At 46.7% G+C, this 12,846-nt stretch overlaps 1 protein-coding gene across 1 annotated transcript in view; it reads left to right on the top strand.

Annotated features, from left to right (window-relative positions):
- Positions 1-250: 250 nt before the first annotated feature.
- Positions 251-12,846, top strand: part of ABCI18 (non-intrinsic ABC protein 4) — a 53,540-nt gene continuing 40,944 nt past the window's right edge. The window contains exon 1 of the mRNA XM_087377574.1: positions 251-949. Within this exon, the coding sequence (XP_087233700.1) occupies positions 476-949 (474 nt within the window). The 5' untranslated portion in view covers positions 251-475. The remainder of the gene's footprint in view (positions 950-12,846) is intronic.

Here is a 12,846-nt window from a genome sequence, read left to right as displayed (position 1 = left end):
GGGCGCACTCGAGATGGAGTGCTTATGCATTGCATCTTTTTTGTTTGTTTTACTCACCCATGGACAATCTCTTGATTTTTCATAGCTAAATTCCTTTAAGAGAGGGTAATGTAATGCAATGCATTTTCAGGGGCTACTCTTTGATAGTTACTTATCTATGTAGTAAAAAAAAGAGTTGGTTATGCATATAGAAGACTAGAAATCTGTAAATAGAGAATGATGTAAACCTGTGGAATACGAGGGATGCTAAAAGGGGTCACACGCGTGGATAAGTAAGTGTGGCAACGCATAGCGGACTTAAGAGGTCTACCGAACACAAGAGGAGTAACCGCGTAAGAGAGCTGCTTCTGATATGCTGCGATCTCGCATAGAAGCTTCTTCACCAGGAGTGGTTCATCATTCTGCATCATCGTCTCCAAGCTCGTAGCGAAAAACCAATCTCTTGCACCCTCTTTCCTACTTGCATTTCCTCACAATGTCCTTCGATGATGAAGACTCCTTCGAACACACCCTCCTCGTCGTCCGGGAGGTCTCTGTCTACAAAATCCCCCCTCGCAGTACCAGTGGTGGATACAAGTGTGGAGAATGGTTGCAGTCCGATAAAATCTGGAATGGCAGACTTCGGATCGTCTCTCTCAAAGACGTTTGCGAGATCCGGCTCGAAGATCCCAATACTGGAGAGCTTTTCGCTGCTTGTCATGTCCACCCTGGAAAGAGGGAGACTACCGTTGAAAGCGTGTTGGATTCATCCCGTTACTTCGTCCTCAGGATTGATGATGGAGGAGGCAAGCATGCTTTCATTGGCTTGGGCTTTGCGGAGAGGAACGAAGCGTTCGATTTCAACGTTGCTCTTTCAGATCATGAGAAGCATTTAAAGCGAGAGGAGAGAGGTGAAAATGAGGAAGAGAGTCAGAGTGAATTGCTTCCATCCCTGGACTTGCGATTGAAGGTATGATAGCGCTACATAGCGTGCCTCAGTTTATCTGGAATGTTTTGCTTCTACAAGAGGCACCAACCAAATGGAAGTCACAGTTGTGACGGATCGGCCTGTACCGGTCCACGATTCGCCAGAGAGCGATCTGCACTATTGTGCTTTTCTCTCCAACTTTTACTCGATGTAGTTCAGCTGGATATCAAACTTAAAGCTTTGATCACTTCGAAAGGACGATGGCCATAGGCCTTTCGTTACATCAGGACAGGGGTTTTACCATTTTTTGCGTCCAGTCTTTATTTAAATCTTTTGGATTGGCCTTCGAAATTCGGGGTACATCCCTGTCAATGTGTGTGGAACTCTCTGCACAAGTCTTGGGTTCGATGGACTTGAATACAAGTTTTGAGTTGCCGTAAGCGTTTTTTCTGTTTGTCATTGCAACTACTAGTATCTTACTCTCTCAAGCAGTACGAAAACATTTTGAAGATTGCACTTTTGGCAACAGGTTCATTTATCAGAAACCAGCGAGTATATTGTCAATCTTACGAAACTTTATTCGTAAATTTTGAACTGTTATTCAGTGACTCGGACCTGAATTGTCGTGGTGCACATTTTGAATGGTTTCCAGTCTGACAGTACACACGTTTTAGACCATTAATTGAGGTCACCATGCTGTGGCATATACTTGCAGGCAGTGAAGAGACGCTGACCAATCTGCAATCCAGATTTAGAGTTACTCAGCCAGACATCCTTTTGTCTGTAGAGGTCCATGCAGCATCAGAGGCCTGCCAATAGCCAATAGAAGTAGCACGAGCTGCATGCAAAGAAGCTTTGGAAGATGCCAGTTCCATGTTGAATTGATTTGTCTTTAGATAGACAATTTCCAGCTGGAGAAAACATTCTTTTGTTTGAGTCATTAAGTTTTGCACAAACGTGGTGCTCTTTATTCCTGCAATGGGCTCAAGGATCATGTGTCTTAGTAGCAATTCCTGTGAAATTGGACTGCCAAGTTGCAGCAGTGTCGGTGATGTCAGAAGTTGAGGTTTATTAAATAATAAAGTTATAACAGGGTCAACTTGTGTTACATGCGTCCATGTAACACATGGTCAACTTGTGTTACATGCGTCTTAGTAGCAATTCCTGTGAAATTGGACTGCCAAGTTGCAGCAGTGTCGGTGATGTCAGAAGTTGAGGTTTATTAAATAATAAAGTTATAACAGGGTCAACTTGTGTTACATGCGTCCATGTAGTAATGTGCCCATTTTTGTGAGCCTTTGGATCTTGCTGCGTAATTTAGGACCATGCTGGGCCCAATGCAGAAACATCTGTTGGCTAACTAGCTGACCAGTTGTTGGCTGTTGCTAGCCCGTATGACCTGCACTAAATTGGTGGAGCTTTTGGGCATATTATGCAATTCCCTTTTTCCACAGAGAGAAAAGAACCATCTATTGATGAGACCTACACTAGGTCTCAATAGTATGGAAGCACTGGGACAGAAAGTCCTGGATCTAACCTGGCAGGAGGTCAGTCAGGGGCAGCAGACATGGCGCGGGATTGCACAGACAAAGGCGCCTATGTGGAGGGCATCTGTGTGCAGATGGACAGCCTGCAAGAGAGCCTACAGGTGGTGCAACCATGGAAGGGAGCAGCAGCACCTGGGTCGGCCATTGGCTGAGGCTGGTGGGTCTGGTTGGAGCCAGCAGATCAGGCCTGGAGATGGGCTTGCCAGGGGGGCTGAATCCCTGGAACAAAGGCTGAAAAAGGGCCTAGAAAAGACCCTTATATAGGGCCCTGGTTGGGCTGGTAGGGCAGCCAACCAGGTCGGTTTTTTAGGGCAGGAAGAACTGACCAGGTCGGCCAGATCTAGGGGCCTGGGTCGGTAGGTTTTGACAACCCCTTGGGGCCTATAAAAGCAGAGGCCTCAGGCCTCATTTTATATCAGGAGGCAGAAAGGAGCAGCAGGAAGCCACCCTCTGGGCCTATATCCAGGAGGTGAGAGGGTGCTTGAAGGGCTGCAGACTTAGCTCCAGGGAGAGGCTGAACCTAGACTGTCTTCTAGGGCAGAAGGTCACTGAGATCATCACACCTTCTGGAGCAGCCATTCACAACCAGGTTGGAGCAGTGGAACAGCTATCTTGGGGCCTACATTCAGGAGGACCAAGGGGACCTGTGTGCTGCAGACAAAGCTTGGCAGGGGCTGCCCACCTAGGCTGATTCATAGGCAGTAAGGTGGAGAAGAACACACTTGATGGAAAGTCTATAGACGCTCGAGGTGGAGCACGCGGGCTCCAGTCTAGAGATAACTGGCAGATAGGAGAAAGACCTTGTGGTAAGATCAGAGGACCACACTATTGGTGGGACTCTGGATCTGTCTCTTTTGTATTGTGTCCATAGTTTTGGACGGAAATATATATTTTGGTGGTTTCTCTATCTGGCCGGTTCATTGTCTATTGATGAGTCTGCACATCTATTTTATGCACATAAGTTAAGAAGTTTGTGATTCCACATCCCACACCACATTGTGTGAGCTCCTGGGCATTACTATAAGTCTTCCACTGTGTGTACCCTCTGTTGGGTAATTTAATTTCTAACATCAGGCAATGCTCCAGACCTACGCTTTGCTGAGCCTAAAGGAGCTACAACCGAAGTCAGCTCAAAGCACAACAACGGAGTGGACTACACTCTAAGTGAAATCTGCTAGTTCACTCGCCTCCAAAAGCTTGAACCACACACACATGGCAATAATGGATCCTAGGAACATAGATCCCGGTACTCGATATCCTTGCAAACTTGCATCACCACAAGCTGAATTGGTTCAGCCAATCTATGCTAGACTTGGCTCCTTGCCTCATGGTTCAAATAAAAAACCAACGGGCATGTACTAAGTAGATTTATTGCTCAAGCCATGCCGGGCAACAAGAGCATCCAAAACGGGCATGTGGTACATGGATGTGCTGCTCTAGCCATGCCGGGCAACAAGAGCAATCCAACAGTAACAAGGACTACTTATTCTGCAATTTACCATTCAGCCTAGAAGAGGAGACTCTCCATCTTCTGACTGATACAAAAATCAACAAAACTAGCAGGGAAGAACCATCCTGCAAATTACCATGCAAAACTAGTAGAGAATAAACATCCTGCAAATAACAAAGCAGCCTAGAAAGAGGAGACTCTCCAATTTCTGGCTGTTACAATTATTCATACTAATATTACTGCTTTCTAAATTCTACCAAAGGAAAACAAATCTCCTAGCGCGTGTGGCTGTCCTTTTTCGCTTCTTGTGCTCCCATAGATTGTTTCCGTTTACGATTGGGGCAATCTTTGGCCTGATTGCCCTCTTCTTTGCAAAGGAAACACTTTCCAGCTTCAAATAGTGCTTGCCATTCCTCAAGAGACAATCTCTCTCTGGTACCGGGCCTACTATTAGGTCGTTGGTCCACATCAAACTTGACTTTGGTTGTCTTGGCAAATTTCCTTTTCATGAAAGAGTCATCGTGTTGCTTACGTTTGAATCCTGGAGTCATTCCTTGCATGAGAGCATAGGCTGTAGTAGCATTCTCAATCAGCTGAGAGATGTTGGAGACCTTTGTCTTGGTGCAATAGTCACGAAGCTCCTTTGGCAGCCAACAACAATACTTTTCCACCTGCTCAGACAATGATACGGTCCTATACGAGCTGATTGGCAATAAGGCCTCCCAGAACTCTTTGTCATACTCTTCAAGGTTCTTATAGTTTGCGGCATCCAGCTTATGCCATGCTGTCATTATATCCACTTCAAAAGTGGCGGTGAGCCAAGCAGATGAGAAAACTTGCTTGAACTCAATCCAAGTGGTAAGAGCTTTGCCTTGCAAGAGGAGGTTGGTCTACCATTGGAGCGCATTGCCCTTCAAAAAGGTGGCTGTCTTTCGGACTTTCGAGGATTCTGTGAAGTGTCCACCTGAGTAGACGCATCAAACTGTTGCACGAATGTCAAAGCCTTCAATTTGTCTTGCGTCCCATTGAAAGTCTCAAACTTGACATTTGCCCATCACTCCTTATAATCTTTCAGCTTACCTTTGGGCATAAGATTATCATAAACTGGGGGCTGTAAATATGGTGGAGGCATCGTGGATCCCATATTCTGTACCATATTGCCTGTGCCCATGGTGGGGTTGACCATTCCAGCTCCCATTCCCTGCATCTGTGGCACACTCCAAGTGTTGCTTATCATTCTTGGCATCCCTGTCTGCATACCGGGCTGCACGTCTATGTTTGCATACATCATATTGGCATTTGCAGGGGGCATTCCACCCTCCATATGCTGCTGCAAACTCTGCATTCCTGGCTGGAAACTACCCAAGTGTGTAGCAGGCATGCTAAGCCCTTCGGTGGGCTGTCCCACCATTGACTGAAAAACTGATCCTCCACCAAAATATCCTGGATGCTTCATGGGCTGAGGGAGGACTTGCTGTCCTTGATTAACTGAATGAAAATTATTGCCATTACTTGCTACAGGGGTGACTGTGGGCATCTCTGGTGGCTGCCCACTGAAAGATACACGCCTGTGAGTCTTCTTATTCTTTGTCTGCTTCTTCTCAGCTGTCTTTTTGTTACCAGGAGAAGCTTGCATAATCTCCATGAAAGTCTGTTGTAGCTGTGACAGGGCTCCCACTGCACTTTGCATTCATAACTGAAAAAGGGCATTGGGATCAAGCTCCTCTGTCTCATCTAACTCGTCCTCCGAATCCTCAGTGGCATGCTCAGGAGAAACATGCTGTCCCTCATTATTTTGCTCTTCTTCACCCTCACTGGTATTGTGTTCCTCCTCAAAGCTGTCTGCTTCCTGCTCGGAGATAGTCAGTGATCTCTCGCGGTGCCACATGATTGTTGATGGTATGGCTGTAACAAAAATGCAATGGGGCTTTCTTTACCCAACACTCTCAGGGCTCACCTCTGTAGGAAGATGGTGATGTCTCGGCAACGGAACCGTTGTAACCGGCCTTTACTTTCCTAAAGGGCAGTAGACTATAACTTGCATTGCATATTCATTACTCACAGCCACATTGCATCATTTCCAACCACTTAACTTTAAACAATACCACTTAGAAACAACCGGAGAAATAATTGGATGGAGGCTAGAGTGCCCCTGCTCAATGAAATCAAGTACAAGACACCACATTGGCCCCAAACACTTGGCGCCCCTTCCGGTATTTATTTATTTCTTTAGGAATGAAATTGGTACATACAACAAGGGCTCATCCTTGTGCTCTGGCCCACGGGCAAGTCAATTGTCCAAGCCAAACCTTGGCTATAACTTGCATTCCATCCTAGTGCACACACTAGTACCCAAGTGCCAAGGCAAAGCTAAGGCATTCACTATTTGTCCATGACCAATTGTAAAGGTATCCAAGCATTCCATAAAGACTGTCACCAATTGTTAATGACCAGGCATCCCTACACTTCCCAAAAATCACCAAATGCAATCACATGAAAAGGAGAGAGAGATAACGGGCTGGAATCAGAGAGAGAGAGTAGGAGGATCACGGGCAGAAGAGAGAAGGTGAGCAGCTAGCAAAGAGCGTTGGGAGTCTAAATGGGCCGTACAAACAGCCAAAACAGCCTTGGGCTGTGTGAAAACGGTTCGTACAGCAATAGCCACACCTTGGGATGTGTACTAACTGATCCGTACAGCAATAACCACACCTTGGGATGCGTACTAACTGATCCGTACAGCAGGCCTATTCCGTACAGCAGCGATGAATGCTCCGTACAGTCAGCCTTGGGATGTGTACCTCCTCTGTACAGCCAGCAATTAAGACTTGGGAGTCGTGCAGCAGCCTGTACACTTGCAGCCAGCCTCGATCTACGTGCAAAGCAGTCATAAAAGCCCGTATAGCTATTCTTGGGAAGCGTGCCTCCAGCAAAAGACAACCGTACAAATGCACAAAGGGCCCACCAGCAGCCTGTACAGCAGTACGGCTGCTTCAAATCACCAACAGCAGGTCCGTACAGCTGTACGGCGACCTCAAGGAGCGTGCAATAGCCTTACAACTTGCAGCATGCGTAGGACTCCGTACAGCCAATGATCAAAGCGCCTTGGGATTTGTGCCAAAAATGTGAGCAAAGGAGCAGCCTCGAAAATCGTGCAACAGCAAGTAACGTGGGGAAAAGGTGATCTCCAAAAAATATGCGTGAAAAATGAATCCCCCCATAGAAAACGTACGCTGGCCTTGGAAGGAGAGAAAGAGGGTAGGTATGCATGAGGGAATGCCACGTGGCCCCCTCATTAAAGCTCTAACCCTTGCAAACCAATGGAACATTGGTTTGTCCCTCACATTAGAATCCTTACCCTTTCTAACCAATGAAACATTGGTTTCTTTGGGCCTAACTTTAAGACCCCTCTAAACCTTGCCTTACCCCTAGCAAGTAGGCCTAGTGTGTGCACCTAGGGACTTCTGGGAAGTGTCGCTTCCCCTAGGCTAGCTCCCTAAGCCAAAGTTAATCACGGTTCATAACTTCACGTCCCCGTGACACCTTACCTTAGGATGAGACTGTTGATCCGGTTCAGACAGACGCCATCCAAACTCCAGAGGTGGATGTTGCTACAGCCCTAGACACCACAATTCCACATTAGGAGGGGCCTTTATATGCACCAGCCCCAGTTTCTGACCACGAGGGGGCTACAGATACTTCTTCCCCACAGACTGTTCCTGCCACAGTCAGGATGACCAAGAAAGTGCATGCAGATGAGGACTCTAGATTCCTCTTCAGCCGAGCCACAGGCCTCCTCAGCCCCTAGCTCCAGTTCTGCTGATAGAGGCCTGGCAGGTCCTTCTCCTCCATCTTCCACGAGTGCAGGTCTTCTTCGCACTCCTTGGTCAGACTTGCATCTCAGGAACTCTTTTTCGGCACTGGCAGATTCGGCGACTTTCATGGATGATGATGAGTTTGTACCCTCTACCTTAGAGGTTGCAGTCATTGGGATTCCTTTTGATAGGACCTCCCCCCTAGCAGGTGTGGGGATCCTTTCACCTGTTGAGTTTCCTGTCCTCAGCAGGAGTGTTTCGGCTTAGGGGAAGCTAGTCTCCTCTACTAGGTTGGATAAGCCTTTCCATCCAGCATCCTCCTGTCGATGAGGATAGTCAGCTGGAACACACAGAGCCTAGGCGGAGTTCCATGCCGTCAGTGTAGGCAGCTGATCCGGAATCAGCTTCATCCAGGTGTCACTGGAGGTGCTATTGATATCCTTTTTATCCAGGAACACAAGTTGGATGCTAGTGATTGCTCTAAGTCTGGCAAACTGCTTTCAGGACATACCTTCTGGTTGCCTACTTTGGGCACAAGGGGAAGTACTTGCATTTCGGTCTCTTCTTCTATTCTCCCATTGGTTGTTGGTCATGGTATTATCTCTCCCTTTAGAGCTCAATGGATCATTATTTTGATTGGAGGGCGTAAGATTGGTCTTCTCAATCTTTATGCTCCCAACAACAGAGGGGAGCGGGTCTCCTTTTGGACGGAGTTACTCTCTTGGGCCCCCATTGTAGATTCTTGGATCATTGGTGGCGATTTCAACATGGTTGAGTTGCCATCAGACAAAAAGGGAGGCAGATAGGGTGGAATTCATTCTTTGGAGAGGGCTGCCTGGGATGCCTTTCTGGCAGGGACACTTGCTTTGATGATGCCTTTCATGTTATGCCACAGTCACTCCTGTACTCTTGGTCGAACAGGAGAATACACATGCCCATCCATGCACGTATTGACAGATTTTATGTAGACGATTGGGCACTTGACAGAGGCGGATCTGTATGCATTTCTACTGGGGTTTCAACTTTCCACCTCAGATCATTTTCCAGTGGTATTGCAGTTGAGAGTCTGAGGTCATGAGAGATGCATGCGAAGAACCACTGACCTGCAGGATAAAGTAGCTATCAAATCAAGACCTAGCTTGTTCAGTGAAATGTTAGAATCGGAAGAGTGCAATGTGCTAGAAATAACATCATCTTGGTGCTTGAAGCACAATATCACTTTGTTTCTTCTTCAAAGAAGTACTCATACTTCTAACCAAAGCTCCAAAATGTAACATAGTTAAGAGTTTGAGTTCATGAGAGATGCATGCGAACGAGTGCGCTGCTTCTGACAAGTACTCGTGCTTTTGATCAAAGCTCCAAAATGTAACACAGTTGAGAGTCTGAGGTCAGGAGAGATGCATGCGAAGGAGTGGGATATAACCATTGAATTCCTAAGAGTTTTCTTAAACATTTAGATCCGCCTCTAATAACCAACCTTCAATCAGATGCTTTTCTACAGATTTGGGTTTCTCACATATAGGGTGGAGTTGTCCAGCCATCTTAGGCTGGAATTAGTGACTATTATCATAGTCGTTGATTCTAGGAGATGTGAGATTCTCAAACGTGAGATTGGTATATGCCAGCAGTTAGTGTCCCTTTAGAGGGAAGAGCAGAAGAGGCCCACAGATGCTTGGATTCAGGAGCGCCTTGCTGCAGCAAGGGCTCATATGCAGACATTGTTGGATCAGAGAGCATAGTACGCCTTTCATGCACGGGAATCCTTTTGGATTTAGATGGGTGGCAGGGTCAACAAACACTTTTTCTCTACTCATAGGCCCAGACATAGTAGAGATAGTGTCTCGCAGCTTGTTGACTCATACGGGGTATTACAACCAAATCCGGATGCTGTCATGCATGTAGCTTCGAAATTCTTTGCATCCCTTCTTACTGTAGATCCTGGCACACAAGTCATAGATGATGCCAGAGATGTTATTTGGCAGTGTATACCTGTATTAGTGAAGGATGAGATGCATGTCTCTCTTGATGCACCTTTCACCAATGCGGAATTCAGGACTGCATTACTTGCTCTTCACAAGGGCAAGTGCCCAGGTTTGGATGGACTTACCCCTTCCTTTTTTATTACTTTTTGGGAGTAGATTGGTGATCACATTACATCAGGCCTGCAGGGCGTGTGGGACTCTGGTGAGCTGCCTGACTCACTTACAGATGGTCTCATTCATCTCATCCCAAAGGGGAATAATAGGAATCTAGTGTCACAATGGAGACCCATCACTCTATTGGGCACTTTTTATAAGATTCTGGCGAAAGCGATCAGTCTCGGCTATAGGTTTTTCTTCGAGATTTGATTCATGACACGCAGACAGGGTTTGTGCATGGCAGTAGTATTTTCCATAATATTTTCTCATTTTGGGAGGCCTCAGAATGGGCCATGCTGAACCGCCAGAGGTTGGCCATTCTACTCTTGGACTTTGAGAAAGCTTACGACAGAGTAGACTTGGGATTTTTTAGAGGGTACTCTATCTCGCTTTGGTTGCCAGGGTTGTCCTCTTGCCCCTTTTCTTTTTCTGCTTGTGGTGGAAGCTATGAGTATCTACCTTAGATCTCAAGTTGATATTTATGAGCTGAGGCTTCCTCTCCGCCAGGAAGAAGAGCTCCTGGATAGTGAGTTGGCAGATGTCACGGCTGTTTTTTTGGATGCCTCCCCAAGGACACTCACTTCCTTCTGGAAAGCCTTGGATTTATTTTGCACGGCTGCAGGTGCACAGATTAATTGGCATAAATCCAATGGTTTTTGGATTTGCGATGATGACACCATGGATTGGGGTAATGATATTAGCTTCACTTGGGTACAGAGGGGTGTCTCTGTCAGATATTTGGGTTGCCAGGTTGGAGTGGGCATCTCTCCTTCACAAGAGTTTACTCCGGTGTTGGAGAGCATAAGAAGAAAGCTCCTTTTTTGGAGCTCAGCCAAACTTGACTTGGCATCCAGAGTGGTGGTGGTTAACCAGGTTCTTCTAGCCACAGCATGGTTTGTATGCTCTTGTTGGTGCCACTCTAGGGATCACTCAGCTTAAGAGGCCCGTACGAAACTTTTTATGGAGTGGTCTAGATGGCACAATTGATGTTACAGCCAGGGTGGCTTGGGAGACCTTGATTCTTCCTATAAGAGAAAGGGGTTTGAATATCATCGACCTGACTCTGCGAGGTTGTGTGAGAGGACTTATGCCAGGGCAAGAGCCTTGGAAGGATTTTTTTATCAGAAGATGCATACAGTCCCGCACGCCCACTTCAGGAGAGGATTGGACACACAGTACCAGATGGGTTTTCACCACAGCCCACCTCAGATCTCCTTCTTCCCCTCTTATGATTGCTATCTTGAAAGCATGGGCCAGCTTCAGGAGTCCTCTTCGTAGGATTCCCCCGTCGATCTGTGAAGAGATTGAAAGGTAGCCTATCATGTGGAACGACAGTATTTTGGATGAGCATGGCAGACCACTTGGAGCTTCTCTTTACATGCAGTGGCCCAGATGGGAGAGGGGCCCTGCATCTACTGTGGGAGCATGGAAAGCCTTCAGGAGGCTTCCTGCAGACCGTCAGGCCCAGATGGTTCATAATCTTAGAGGGAGTGTAGGGAGAGTCCAACAGATTGATGCAGCCTTGCCCTTGGATTGGGTGGACACAGATGACATGCCTATTACTTGTTTCACCTGGATGGGGGCATTTTCCAGATTGGGAATTCATTTGCAGGTGATTGCTTTACATAACACACATGAGGATGCCCTAGTCTTTGATGTTTCTTCGTGGGGCAGGCTGTCCAGATCCACAGATGGTATTTTGTTGGAGGTACCGTTTCAGCCAGTCAGGTTAGTGGGCTTCATGGAGCATGGCTCTCTTTCACAGTAGTACTTGGATCTTGACGTGCTACTTATCGCCCTGGGCTCATGGAGGTTGTGGCTCTATGGAGGTGCCCCAATTAAGTTTCTGCAGTGGGATCTTGGGGAATGGGAGTGGATAGATGAAGGGCACCGAACGGTCAGTAATGCCAGGAAATTCCAGCTCAGCTGTAGGGGTTGGAGGCCCACCAGAGCTCCTTATTGGGAGAATTTTAAGATTTCTGCAGACTTGCAGAAATTTTTTTGGCAGAGGCTTTGGAAATCCCACCGGAATTAGAAAAATCACTCTCTTCTTTTGGCTTTCTATTCATGGTGGGATAGCAATGAACCAATGGAGATCCAGGTTCGGCGCTTGCCCTACTTGCCCTCGTTGCCTTTTTGCTTCGGAAACAATTCAGCACTGGCCTTTGGGATTGCAGACAGGCGAGAATCATTTGGAAGGGGATTGCAAGACTTTTCAGCACTTTTGTTCGCCTCCCCTTCTATATGACCTAGGGATTAGTGGCTTGGCTCACTCTTTCAAGGCCCCAGGTTTTCTTTGAGAGACAGGACTTGTCTTGGGCTCTTCACATCCGACGACACCTTGTGGAGTCGTGCTCTCTAGAGGATGTTCCGGCCACTCTCTTCAAGGCTGCTCATTCCTCGGTTGACTCTCCATGGGAGGTTTTAGCCAGCATTGTAGCATGGCACATTTGGAGAGCGAGATGCATTGAGGCTATGGAGGGTTCTCAGGTTCACCCATCTCAGACCTTGGCCAGTACTTGGACAGATACGGTACACACTCTAATGGCCATTTGGGTGACCATGCAGGGATCCTATCGAGCAGCCTCCTCCAGGAGAGTTACTTTTCTCAGCGATTGGAGAGACTCTCCCTTCTTTACTGAGACTTCTACAGGGTTGAGTTGGCATTTTCAGCCTCAGCTTGGTTTCTTTCTACCTCATTTTTTTGAGAAAATTTTGATTACATGCTTAGCATGTTGTATTTCCGGAGTTTCTTTCTTACTTAATAGAAGTCTCTTTTTTGCAAAAAAAAAAGTTCACGAATTGACCATACACAATGCCTTACATGGGAGTTTATTGAAGCCTTTTCAGGGTGATGTGCCTACTGACTTGCTTCATGAGGATCAGCCTATTTTGGTATTGGCTATTTCTGCCTATTTACTTTACTTTCACTATAATTTTTCAGCAGCAACTTGTGTAGTTTGCTGTTTTAAGAGGAGTGTATATCACGGGG

Source organism: Dipteris shenzhenensis, chromosome 7 (assembly GCF_047967505.1).
Source record: "Dipteris shenzhenensis isolate YYH24624 ecotype China chromosome 7, Dip_SZ_1.0, whole genome shotgun sequence".
Taxonomy (NCBI): Eukaryota; Viridiplantae; Streptophyta; class Polypodiopsida; order Gleicheniales; family Dipteridaceae; genus Dipteris; species Dipteris shenzhenensis.
This window is presented reverse-complemented; position numbering and strand designations above follow the sequence as displayed.